At 34.1% G+C, this 14,283-nt stretch overlaps 1 protein-coding gene across 2 annotated transcripts in view; it reads left to right on the top strand.

The window, feature by feature from the left end:
• The window catches only part of LOC106462979 (G protein-coupled receptor kinase 2-like), a 57,637-nt gene that overhangs the window by 38,710 nt on the left and 4,644 nt on the right, over positions 1-14,283 (top strand). For both annotated transcript variants that reach the window (XM_013922949.2, XM_022390377.1), the window contains exons 6-14: positions 1,369-1,461; positions 2,902-3,106; positions 5,698-5,891; positions 7,390-7,427; positions 7,677-7,766; positions 8,639-8,727; positions 11,983-12,102; positions 12,514-12,657; positions 12,938-13,075. In XM_013922949.2, coding sequence (XP_013778403.1) covers positions 1,369-1,461; positions 2,902-3,106; positions 5,698-5,891; positions 7,390-7,427; positions 7,677-7,766; positions 8,639-8,727; positions 11,983-12,102; positions 12,514-12,657; positions 12,938-13,075 — 1,111 coding nt within the window. The remainder of the gene's footprint in view (positions 1-1,368; positions 1,462-2,901; positions 3,107-5,697; positions 5,892-7,389; positions 7,428-7,676; positions 7,767-8,638; positions 8,728-11,982; positions 12,103-12,513; positions 12,658-12,937; positions 13,076-14,283) is intronic.

The raw sequence follows: 14,283 nt of genomic DNA, 5'->3' as shown, positions 1-14,283 counted from the left end.
CTATCTCCTGTTCGGTTTCATGTAAAAGTAGCATGTCATGTCTATCACCTGTTCAGGTTTCATGTAAAAGTAGCATGTCATGTCTATCTCCTGTTCAGTTTCATGTAAAAGTAGCATGTCATGTCTATCTTCTGTTATTCACAGGTCACTTGTTCAAGAGGCCTTTTATTCCAAACCAGAACTCGCTACTTGAAGCAGACAAAAAGAGAGAGAAAAGATTCTCTGAAATACTTTTTATAAATGCAGTATAATACCCCCTAAAGTCACGATTTAAATGCCAAAAGTAGACAAAGCATTAGAAATCAATAGGCCAAAGTTGTGCGTGTATATATATATAAACAGCATCTTTCTATCTCTATTTGTCTGAGTGAGTGAGTCTGAAAAAGTTGACGTATGAACAATTTTATCTCAAACTTTGGGAGGAAATTCTTCGAGTGCCAAGGAATCCTTCAAATGTATTTAGTTCATTATAGCCAAAAACATATTAGTGAAATTTTGATAAAATTCTATATACTAATGTATGTCTTCTCCCCCCCCCCCCCTTATTTTTTAATACAAAAATCAAATTTGTTAGTGGCAAAAGTTTTTTTCTAGCATGTAAAATAGAAATGAATACGACGTTGTTATTGATTTCAGTTTATCTTAAGTCTTGTTTTGGCATCTAGCAGTGTCACCATTTCAGAAAAAATCTTGAAGGGGTAGGCAAAGCTGAACCCTAATTACTATAAACTGTTATGATGTGTAGCACCTTTTGGAGTTCATACGTCAACAGTAGTAACTACGTAAGTGCCAGAGAGTTACGAGGAACAAAAAACAATAACATGGAACTTTTAACTTTATATATTAACATAAGTCATTTCTCATTAACTAGATGTTTTACATTTCTCAAAAAAAAATAAAAATACAGCTAGAGTAGGAGCAAGTTGTTGCAACTGGTAAAATTAAGAATAGTTCTTTCAATTTCCAATAATTTTTAGAAACATCCTAGTATAAGAAACAAATATCACCCACTTACTGGCAATCATTATTGACATTACAGTGTTGAAAAAAAAACAATGTCAAAACTGTAAGGAACTGAATTAAAGTTGGAGATCTTTAAAATTGTTTTTAGCGAGATAAGTGTTTAATAGTTTGGCTGTTTGTAATTAAATAGCAAAATGGAGAAAGACATAACTTCCATTTTCACCCAAGAAATGTGCATTGGGAGTTTAATAATTCAAACCATAAAATATTAGAGTTCGTCATCCAGTTTTAGCATCAGAGCAAAAGAAAGAAAAGAAAAAAATTTTTTTTTAATCTTAAAAGTGTGGTTTCAGGTTATTTAAAAGAAAGAAAAAAAAATATCTCCTTCGTTATCTCACATTTCAGTGCAGTGAAAGATTACCTAGCTGGACAACCATTTCAGGAGTTTGAGAACAGCATGTACTTCCTCCGATACCTTCAGTGGAAATGGTTAGAAAGGTTAGTAGTCTGTGAATTATTATATTTATTTGTGTAGTATTTAAAGAATACAAGACTTTCCCACGTGAGCATGGAAACTAGGTACTGTTACTCACCGGCCAAACTTATAAACAATCTCCGAAGGATGAACTTTGAGACGGACCCAATATTAATAGCTAGGTCATTCACATTCCTTGAGAATTTGTTTATTTGCTGTTAAACTGCACCATGGGCTAACTGTCTGTGCCCACGACGAGTATTGAAACCTGTTCTTTAGCATCATAAGCTTTCTGCCGCATCGGTGAGCCACGGGGGAGGGGGTTGGGCTTCCTCGAAGAAGCAATAAACTTTGATGTAGAAGAACTTGATTGTAATATCGACTACAACTGAGAACGGATAATTATAATAAAGAGAGATAATTGAACAACTAACCTAGCAGTTGGACAGATGTATGTAAATAAAAAATGTAATTAAATTTTCTCTAATGGTTGCATGGTTCTATAAATGAAACTTAATTTACTTCAATATGCTTATGTTATACAAGTCCACCTAGGTTGCATATACACCTCTATTGGTCTGTTTAGTCAAGTAACAAAAGTAATTATTATCTATCTTCTCTTTAATATACAAATCTTTCACATTAAACTTCATATTTAAAATAATCTGTTGTATACTGATTGTGTGTTAGTAAGCAACAAACCCCTAGTGTTGTTTTACAAAAGTAAAGATTGCTTTTAATATGTGGATATATAACGGTAGAATACGCAGACTTTACAGCTAAATGTGATAATTGTTTTTAATGACTATCAAAAAAGAATGTTTGCAAAAATAATAAAAATATTTACTTTTGAATATTTATCAGTATAATTGTGATTTTAACATTAGTTTCTTGTGTGTGACGTAGTGATTGTTACCCAATCTAGTTTCAAAATATAGCTTCGCAATGGTTCAGAGGTAAGTCCGAGGTTTATAATACTAAGAATTGGGTATCAGAGGTAAGTCCGAGGTTTATAATACTAAGAATTGGGTATCGTCACCCATGGTGGGCAAAGCACAGACAGCCAATTGTATAGCTTTGTGCTTAACCACTAACAAATAAACAAACAAAAAAAGGATCAAAATATACTGTGAATACTGTTGTTTACAAGATTGATATGGTTACCATGACCGTATCATATTTTTTCCCTTTCACTTTAATACTGTTCGATTTTTTTTTAAACTAAATTAAAATAAAGAAAATAAAATATAATTATAAACGAGGCAACTCTCTTTATGCTGTCAGAAAACTTTGAGACGTTACTTTGGTTCTTTTCGATAATTTTTGGTACTTATTTTTAAGATCATGTTTCATAATTTGTTAATGCCAAAATTTGATAACCACAAATTAAAGTGGTAGAAATTATGAGTTAGTATTGCTCAAAACTTAAAGTATTCAGTATTGTCTCGTTTTATCCAATACAGCCAACCAGTGACAGCCAAAACTTTCCGAATGTACAGAGTGTTGGGAAAAGGTGGGTTTGGAGAAGTGTGTGCTTGCCAGGTGCGTTCTACGGGGAAGATGTATGCATGTAAAAAGTTAGAGAAGAAGCGTTTGAAAAAGAGGAGAGGAGAGTCTATGGTTCTCACAGAAAAGCAGGTTCTTCAGAAAGTCAACTCGAGGTTTGTGGTGAGTAATTGTGTATATTTTCACATTTTGTACTTCATTCGGAGACATCACATTTAAACATTGGAAACAGCTTTAAAAAATGTAAAGAGATGCCATAATGTATGACTCTTTGTTTTAGTTTATATACAGACTCTATACATGTCTTTGGTGCTATAATTACAATATGATGGTTAGTCAAACAAGAAAGTTTAGCCTGTAACTACTACAAAGTTCTATCTATATTCTATGTAAGTTATTTACGTAAAATAAGATGACATAGTAGTTGTTACAAACAAATGATTTTAACCCTTTCACTGTGGCTGGGACATATATTTCCCAGTGCTCCCACCTCCCTCACATTGCGACTGGGCCAAATGTTTCCCATTGTCATTCAAAATTGCCGTATGGTGATGTATGGGAGTAAAATGAGTTGGAAAGTATTTATTGACATCCCTCCTAGTGTTGATGTATGGTTTCTCTCAATGTTTTCCACTCAGCAACCAACAAGATGCCTACATGGAATGTAAAACAACTGCGTGCTGACCGTGGCTGCATAGAGTGGCGAGCAGAAACCCTCATTATTATGTAAATATAATAACTGCGTGTTGACCGTGGCTGCATAGAGTGGCAAGTAGTAACCCTCATTACTATATAAATATAACAACTGCATGTTGACCGTGGTTGCATAGAGTGGTGAGTAGAAACCCTCGTTACTATATAAATATAACAACTGCGTGCTGACCGTGGCTGCATAGAGTGGCGAGTAGTAACCCTCATTACTATATAAATATAACAACTGCGTGCTGACCGTGGCTGCATAGAGTGGCGAGTAGTAACCCTCATTACTATATAAATATAACAACTGCGTGCTGACCGTGGCTGCATAGAGTGGCGAGTAGTAATCATCATTACTATATAAATATAACAACTGCGTGCTGACCGTGGCTGCATGGAGTGGCGAGTAGTAACTCTCATTACTATATAAATATAACAACTGCAGGCTGACCGTGGCTGCATAGAGTGGCGAGTAGAAACCCTCATTACTATATAAATATAACAACTGCGTGCTGACCGTGGCGAGTAGTAACCATCATTACTATATAAATATAAGAACTTCATGCTGACCGTGGCTGCATAGAGTGGCGAGTAGTAACCCTCATTACTATATAAACATAACAATTGCGTGTTGACCGTGGCTGCATAGAGTGGCGAGTAGTAACCCTCATTACTATATAAATATAACAACTGCGTGTTGACCGTGGCTGCATAGAGTGGCGAGTAGAAACCCTCATTACTGTATAAATATAACAACTGCGTGCTGACCGTGGCTGCATAGAGTGGCGAGTAGAAACCCTCATTACTATATAAATATAACAACTGCGTGTTGACTGTGGCTGCATAGAGTGGCGAATAGAAACCCTCATTACTATATAAATATAACAACTGCGTGCTGACCGTGGCTGCATAGAGTGGCGAGTAGAAACTTTCGTTATTATATAAATATGTTTGACGTGCTTGACTTGGATAGCTTAGAAGATAGTGAAAGTGAGTAAAGTGGTGTTCAAATGCACGATGATGAAGAGGCAATGGAACAAGAGGATGCTAGCACTCCATCTAGTGATGATAGTCAAGATGATGAACCTGGACCCAGCAGAGGAAGGCATAAACAGTGTCAACAATGGGAAACATTTGTCCCAGTCACAGTGTGAGGGAGTAGGAGCACTGGGAAATATACATCCCAGCCACAGTGAAAGGGTTAATAATACTTATTGATAAAAGAAAAAAAAGAGACCTACTGTAATCATTCCTAATGTAAGAAAGGAGATTATGAACATCAAAGAAGTAGGTTTTCCTGGATTATCTTAGTGTTGATGACTTGTTTATTTGTTGAAGAAATATAACTTGATTATTTATTTCAGACAAAAACAAAAACTTTTCAAATATTGTGCACGTACACGAACAAAAAATTCTTAAATCCAACCCAATATCGAGCTGGATTCTTCTTCCTTTCCGATATTAACAAAAGGAATTTTGTTAGGATTCTTTAAGAAGTTACCTCGACTTTAGTTACTTGTATAACTCACTGACAGTTCTGAAACAGTAAGTCTAGTGATTTTCAATGGAACTTTAGGCAGAGTAGACGTGGTAGGTCTGAGAACTTAAATGGACTGCTTTCAACAGGGAGTTCTTTAATGTTCTAAAACCTTTTGGCTGAAATGTTGTAGGCTTAATGTCGGTTGCACGTATTAGTTATTGTGACATAAATGATGTTTGAAATTAACAGATCCATAACTGAGGTAGCCACCCCAGCAGTAAAGTGGTGAGTGGCAGTAAATGGCTTATCATGGCAAACAGAGGGGGAGGGTACAGATATAATGGCCTGCACTAGGCTAAGTTGCCTAGTTATGGCTCTGGGAGCTGAAAAGATCTGACGAGTACTGAGGTTATACAGTTCTCGTCCCTGATGGTACTATTAGTTAGTTAGATTTGTCGTGACTTGGTGACTCAGAAATTATGTCTTCGCTCATTTTTATTAAGCTGAATAGAAACAAATCCTTTTCTCATTCTTCAGCAGTAGAATTGACCTTGACATCATATTTTTCCCACTACAGGTTAGTTTGGCCTATGCATACGAGACAAAAGATGCTCTTTGTCTTATCCTAACGATCATGAATGGGGGAGATCTGAAGTTCCACATCTACAATATGGGCCGAGAACCGGGGTTTCACGCGGACAGGGCAAGGTTTTATGCTGCTGAAGTGACTCAAGGGCTGGAACACTTGCATACACACGGGATTGTTTATAGGTGAGTTAATAATTGTTGTCGATAACTAAACCAAGGTATCTATTTAGATCGCAACAAAAACGTACAATAATTAGAAATGATTCATAACCCTTGCTGTTATCAGTATTTTGGGCCATGACACCAATGCGAACACTATTTGTTTGTATTAATGTACTAACAGTGTCAAGTAGCTTTATTGATGCTAGTGTTGAAATAATATAAATAGCTATATACATAATTTTTAATTATTTTCAGGGTATTATTGATTGGAAGCCTGTATCTTATCCAAGATAAGACTTTTGTTTCACTAAATACAGAATTTTAACCATTGAAATGCCTTAGTTTTCCTTCAAAAATACCTTATTTAAGCTTTAGTTTAATTTTTTTTTACCGTAAAAACATCTCATGAGATGGATTGTCGTGTCGTCCAGAGAGAATGTGGCTCCATTCGAATGGATCCCATGTGCTTTCTTGGCATAGAATGGATTTAACCGTGACCTATTCCCTTAGATTTTTCTAGCCCTTCTCCCTATTTTGATTACTGCTGGTACCTTTGTAGTGATCACTACATGTTATAGTACGTGATAGCTAACAAGATAATAGCTGAACCTTCTTTGTAATGTTTTCTGGAGTTGTATCTAACAACAAGTAAATTGTCTAAAGAATGATTCAGTGAGTTGACTTCAGTGTAGTAATCATTACTCTTAGGCACCATTTTGGGCTACGAATGAAAAAGTTAAACGAGAAGAGGTGGAGCGGAGAGTGAAAGAAGATGCAGAAAAATATTTCGGCAAGATAATAGCTTAGTTGGGGCAAGATAATAGCTTATTTGGGGCAAGATAATAGCTTAGTTGGGACAAAGAATATGTAGCATGTCTTGGTAATTTTTGATTTAAACATTTTGACAAAAGTGAAGAACCAGAAAAACAGCAGGGCGGTCCACTAGGGCCTGGCTTTCTGTGGGGTTACATGATTTCAGTCAGTGCCCCTTTTCTTGCTCACACCCATGTTTGTATGTGTGTTGAATGTTGAAGGAGGGAAGCACGGATTGTACACGGTATGCATGAGGGAGGCTTAAGACCAAAATGGTCGGGGAAACCACTGCTGTACACCTTTTCTTTCTTGGACGTTACTTACATATCTATTTAGGGTAGTAGTAATAGAGGTAAGAATTAGCAGTGATGTATTGTACACTATGTATGAATTTATTTTATTTCCTTGGGCTAAAAAAAATCACTGAGTCACTTAATTATTTATAATGATACAAATAAAAATTATTTTTAATTATCAGAGGCATTTCCTTTTTTTTTTTTTTTTTAAATTTAAATTAATCATTATTTTCTGAAATTATGAACACAATTATTAAACTAAACGTACGTCAGTGTACTAAATATTTTCAGAGCCATTTGTTCCTAACTTTGACTTAGTATAGTGTTAACAAATTGAATTATCTCTGGGAAGTTGTGAATTTTGAAGGTTTTAGGTGTGAGTAGTTTAGGTTAACATTTTTTTATTTTAGGGACCTAAAGCCAGAGAATATACTTCTTGACGACCATGGTGAGTACATATATGTTTTCACAAGTTTGTATTTGTTGTTTTCTTGTTAACGTGTAAGAAGTAAGCTTTAATCTTAAAATAATTTGTGAAAAAAAATAACGATAATATTCACATTTGATGCCCTTTTGGATTTTTAATTACTCAAATATTTTTTAGGTTCAGGATTTAGAATTTGATACCGTAATTTCTAATATTTAATCGTACCTTGCTTGCTTGCTTGATATTTCCTTATTTTTTACTCCGATAAAGGTCACGTAAGGATATCCGATCTTGGTTTAGCTGTAGAGATTCCAGAAGGAGAGACAGTTAAAGGGAGGGTTGGCACAGTAGGATATATGGGTAAGTCATATTATTATTCTCAGACACTCTGATTTACCTCTCTGATAGTATCTGCAAATAACTAGAGATTTGATCAGGAAATGTATCATGGAGTAAGTCTGAAATCTGATTTTGAAGCAGATGCAATATAAGTAAAGTGAAAGGTAATCTTTACTCACAAAAAAAAAAATGATGATGGTACTGCACAGCAGAAAATGCTTTTATTAAAGACAAAAGAATTTTGTGATCTCTTCACTTCCCATGTCAATGTTTCCCATTCCAACAGAAATACAAAAGCAGAGATAATCTCAAGGTATCACCTGACCTACCAGTTGAAAAAAATATTGTCTACTTTCACCTTGGATATTCTACTTTACAGAAATATTCTCCACAAAAAAGCACATGTGATACTATAGGGGAATGACCCAGGATGATTGGTAGCTAAAGAGAAAAGAACTTTGTAAATTTTCTTTAGTAACTTTCTATCGTTAAAAATTACAAAAACTTGTGTGTGAATATTTTTGAAAATTCTTGGTGAAATTGAAATGTTTACCTTACCAACTAAAGAATATAAGAAATATTAAGTATACAACCATTATTTTGAATTATGAATTATTGTAACTATCAATAATTATTTGATTACATTTTGCCATTATGAAATATATTATTAGTTGACTTACTGAGTTTTACTTGCAGGGTATACAGAACATTGTTACTGGTGTTATCCAATGAGTGATTATTTGAAATGCTACATTTATTAAAACTTTGAAGTTCTGTTTTTATAAATGTAAAGTGAATCAACTTCTCAAACAATTATGGTATAAAAACTTGTATTTTCCATTCCACTGTGGCCAGAAGCAGCATTTTGTTTATTAGTTTTATTTTCCTGGTAGCTCCTGAAGTGATAGACAATGAAAGGTATACCTACAGTCCTGACTGGTTCAGCTTGGGTTGTCTTATTTATGAAATGATAGAAGGACGGGTAAGAGATATATAATTTTTGTTTTTCAGAAAACTTTATAGATTAGTATAGCATTTGTTTTTGTTGTTTTTCCACCAAAAGTAATTAATTATATATGTACGTTTGTGATTAAAATTAAAACTTTTTTTTAGAAACATCTTTTTGTCTTTAGACACGATTTCACAATACATAACACAAGTTGTAGGTTTTGATTTTCTTTTTGTCGGGACACGAGGTTTGACCGGTTGCTGAATACACAAGACAAGCACAACTTCTTTGCTTCAAACTTTGTATCAAAACAGTTTTCACACAGCCGTCCACTAACCAACTTCTAATAGGTTTCATCGTTGACAGTAAATCGCACGAAAATAAAGCCACATGATGTTTTCACACAGCCGTCCACTAACCAACTTCTAACAGGTTTCATCGTTGACAGTAAATCGCACGAAAATAAAGCCACATGATTAACTCTCACACCTTGGGCATGTCACAGCCTTTCACGGAGTACATTTCTGAAGGTCAGAATTGATTTACATACTGTTTTATTCTTTACATTCATTTCTCTTCTTTCATTAAGCATTACCTTTACTTTTTTTAGGATTTTCTTAGTTTCTGTAGAAGCACTATTATATATCTTTATTTATGCTAAGTACATTGCCATTTTTGTTCTTACCTCACTGCAGTCGGGTAAAGTTGTTGCTGGAGTAGGTTTCAAGCCGGCTATCACCGTTTTCTTTCTCTCGTCAAAACAGTAAAAGAGAAACCATCAAAACTGTTGGCTTTTCAACCTGCCGCTTTTCATGAACCCCCCTTTTTTTTGTATACAAAAATTATTTGAAATGTATTGTCATTTTTTTGTGTTTTTTTTAGAGGGAATGCGCGTGTGCTTGCTTGTTTGTTGTTCGTAAAGGTTCTTGTAGCAACTGAAGTCTGTTTGTGCACAAGTTATAAGTGATAACTGATAAGTAAAACATTACACAGTGAAACTTCAGGCTGTTCAAGGCATAATTTATGTCAGTTGCTACATGATTCCAAACCTATATTCCTTTGGAATTGGTTAAAAGTCATTATGTGTTTCCAGTGCAACTTGAGCATGCTGTTAGTTGGTATGAAATGTCTGGTCTATCGATTCATATTTTGTTGCACACTTAACAACCTCTATGATCGGTTAGCTCTCAATATCTGGCAGGCTCTTGATCTGAAGTTTTAGATTGCTGGTTTATTGCAAGATGATAACCATTGTTACCTTTCTTCACAAATCAGGTGGAAGTGGTCAAAGGTGCCTTTTTTTTAAATCTGCTATGTGACTAACCTGACCTTGTTTCCAGTATCCTTGAAACCTGAAGTGATTTTTTTTTTTTTCTCAGATGTTTGAATGCTGTAATAAAAGATGAATCTGGAAATCTAATAGGTCATGCTAAACCCTTTATGGTTAGAAGTGCTGTAACTTTACTGTTATAAAAGATGAATCTGGAAATCTAATAGGTCATGCTAAACCCTTTATTTATGGTTAGAAGTGCTGTAACTTTACTGTTATAAAAGATGAATCTGGAAATCTAATGGTCATGCTAAACCCTTTATTTATGGTTAGAAGTGCTGTAACTTTACTGTTATAAAAGATGAATCTGGAAATCTAATAGGTCATGCTAAACCCTTTATGGTTAGAAGTGCTGTAACTTTACAGAGTTTATAAAGAGTTCTTAGTTTTACTTTCATTTTTGGTTATGGGATTTGAGCTGAAAACTTACTATGTGTTCTTGTTAGATTTTCTGTGGATTTTTTTTTTGTCTTTGGAACAAGTTTTTGATAAGTGTAAACTTCCGTTTTTGCTTTTGGAACAAGTTGGTTTTATGGTAAGTGTTAAGCTTGTGAAGTGGGAAGTGCATGGGATGACCCCTCAAATCTTGAAGTAAGAAAAATGATTAATATAAATAGTTGAAGTGTTATGAAGTGTTCAGTTTTGTCACAAAGTAAAAATGTTATTAATAAAGAGAGCAGTTCACCGTGGGACGACCAATCGAGTCTTGCAAGAAATAACAGGAAACCAATGAGAAAAGGTGATTCATGAATGGTTAAATAAAACCAATATTACTAAGGAATTTCTTTATCTTTCATAACTGGAGGCAAGGGTAACTGAGTTACAGAGTGTGTTGGCCCGACATGGCCGGGTGGTTAAGGAGTAGAAAACAATAAAAAAAAAAATACTAAAATGAAAACAAATTTAAAATATAAAATAAAAGAAAAATTAAGAAAAGATACAAAAACTACTAAATATTAAACAGATTCTTAGGAACAGAAACTGAGAAAAGAAAATTTGATAAAAGTTAAGTTACAGCAAAAAAATCTCTTAATCAAAAGGAGAACCTAGCTTTTAGAACCAAAAATCTCTAGAGTACATGACCTCTGTCTACTAGTGCTGGGTTGAGCTACTACCCAATTCGCTGACAAAAAAGATGGTTTTTTTATTCCAGGACATCACATGATATTTTTTAAACACTAAGATTTTGGCCAATTCTATACCAAAAGTTTATTTTAAGGCATTTTAAAAATTTGTGACATTTCAAATTTCTTCAGCTTCATCAGAGTGTATATACTATGTAACTAGTCGAAAATGGTGAGGCATTTTTCCTCGTGACTACATTTCAACTTTGTACTCATTATGTGTCCTTCACTTTATGTATATCCTCTCATGTCTACTTTTCAACTTTGTACTCATTATGTGTCCTTCACTTTACCTATATTCTCTCATGCCTACTTTTCAACTTTGTACTCATTATGTGTCCTTCACTTTACGTATATCCTCTCATGCCTACTTTTCAACTTTGTACTCATTATGTGTCCTTCACTTTACGTATATCCTCTCATGCCTACTTTTCAACTTTGTACTCATTATGTGTCCTTCACTTTATGTATATTCTCTCATGCCTACTTTTCAACTTTGTACTCATTATGTGTCCTTCACTTTACGTATATCCTCTCATGCCTACTTTTCAACTTTGTACTCATTATGTGTCCTTCACTTTATGTATATCCTCTCATGCAAAATTTGGGAGTCGATTCCTGTGGTAGACACAGACAGATAGGCTATTATGTTTAGTTTCTAAAGAATTACAAGTAAAATATATGCATAATATTACTTTCACAAGTGTCGTATCTTTGTTTTCTCTTTTTCTGAACTTTCTTTGTAATGTTTTCTGGAGTTGTATCTAACAACAAGTAAATTATATAAAGAATGATTCAGTGAGTTGACTTTAGCTTAGTAATTATTACTTTTAGGCACCATTTCGGGCTAGGAAGGAAAAAGTTAAACGAGAAGAGGTGGAGAGGAGAGTGAAAGAAGATGCAGAAAAATATTTCAGCAAATTTCGAGAAGAATCCAAGGCAATCTGTCAAGCTGTATGTTTTTCTTTTAGATAAAAATTTCAATAACAAGACTTGAGTTTAAATCATAATGAAAAAGAGATTACTGCAAGTACATATTTAACTCCTAAAAGATACTTAAAATATAGACGTAAAAGTTTAGGCTTCTGAAAAAATAGTATCTTGTGTAAATGAGAACCATTACGTGCACATTTTACGCTAATCCTATATGTCTAAACATACATTTAGTAAATAATTTTACTGACCAATTTTTTTTTTTTTATCTGGATTAGAACTGGATTATAAGTGATGGAGAAGACATGATGTGGGTTTTCTTTGTTAATTAATTTTTTGAGTTGTGCTACACTTGAAAAGTGGTAACTCTAAATTTTGAGGTCTTGAAACTTTACGACACTACTAATGAAAGTTAATCTTTTGACTGCACAGCTGCTCAAAAAAAATCCAAAGGAGAGGCTAGGATGCAACAGTGGAAGATATGGTGCACAAGAGTTGAAACAGCACCTTTTCTTTCAGTGTATCAATTGGAAAAGATTAGAGGCAGGAATGCTCGATCCACCTTTCGTACCTGATGTGAGTAGATTTCTCTTTCGATCGTATATTTTCTTTAACAAACTCTTTTTCACAGCTTTATAACTACTAAAATTGTCATCCCTTAACCATCATCATGAGTTTAACATATTTGTTATTAGCTCTAAGCTGTTGAATCTTCTAGAAACACTCTATGGGATCTAGTTTGCACTCTTTTGGAGAATATGTGTTTGCGAATGTTTGTATGAGATTTTTTTGTGTGTGAATTGCGTAAAATTTTTTTTTTTGGTCTGAACTTTTTTTATTTTTATTTTTTTCATAGCCTCATGCTGTGTATGCCAAAGATGTGTTGGATATCGAGCAGTTTTCCACTGTTAAGGGTGTCAACTTGGATGCTGCAGATAGTACCTTCTACGGTCGTTTCAACACCGGCTGTGTCTCCATACCTTGGCAGTGGGAGGTATGTAAGCTGTTTCAGATGAACTGAGATTTGTTGTCACAATCTTCACAAAACTTTGTGTTCTTCATCCAAGAAAAACAAATTATTGTGCCATAAACACGCATAAAACAAATTCAATTCCGTTTGCTGTCTGATAGTTGCAGAGTAAGAAACCTAATGCAGTTACACCATCTTTGGCCTGACGTTTTATAATGATGTTAGAAAAACACATAGGTTCAACAATGGACCTTTCTTCATTGGGGGCAAACTGCTGATATTCTATGAGGCACGAGTGGTTGTTTACTAGATCGTGACTTGTCGAGTGTGGAGTTTGTCTTAATTTTTGGGTTTTCAAAGCTGGGCTTGTTGACTATGACTGGAAAGCTGTGGGTAAAATTTTGGAGAGCATCTTTTGGTGGTTTCATGTTGGTTTTATATGCTTTAGTTAAATCGATTATAACAATATGATCTTGGAAAAACTTTGTAAAGATGTTAAATGGAGACCTTGAAACTTGGTGTAGTCGTATATACTTTGTTGCATTATCTTGCTTGATAAATTCATTGGTATATTAACCAACAATCTCATTAATGATCACTAGAATGCATTTATTTGAGGTGTTTCGATGTTTGTAGCATTAGATGTATAGACCTTTCGCTGATAGTCCTACACCAAATGCAGCCTACGCTTTAATAATGTGACGCATATTTATTTCATTATTATCTAAATGATGGAACGGAATCATGATAACATGTGTAACATTACTCTTTCTAGACAACGTGATACACTACTGATAAAGTTCTATAGATAATTTAGTTTAAAAATACAATTACCAATTATATTTCTTGCCATGTTGTTGTTGTTTTTTTTTTTTATTCATTAATGAAAAATTGTTATTTGTATAAAGAAAATTTGATGTTAAGGAGTGTGAGATTTGTCATAAAATATATTCGGTATTTTCAATTTTCAAATAGAAACAATTCCTAAAAAATGTCTAGACAGATCAGATAGGGTATTAACTGTTTGTGTTCGGACAAACACCAACTCCCTCTTGTGTAAAAGTCCTGATATAATAACTTCCTATCAACAATGTGATATGTAAAAGACATGATCAGATAGGATATTAACTGTTTGTGTTTGGACAAACACCAACTCCCTCTTGTGTAAAAGTCCTGATATAATAACTTCCTATCAACAATGTGATACGTAAAAGACATGATCAGATAGGATA

The sequence above is a fragment of the Limulus polyphemus genome, unplaced genomic scaffold, assembly GCF_000517525.1.
Source record: "Limulus polyphemus unplaced genomic scaffold, Limulus_polyphemus-2.1.2 Scaffold1292, whole genome shotgun sequence".
Taxonomy (NCBI): domain Eukaryota; kingdom Metazoa; phylum Arthropoda; class Merostomata; order Xiphosura; family Limulidae; genus Limulus; species Limulus polyphemus.
This window is presented reverse-complemented; position numbering and strand designations above follow the sequence as displayed.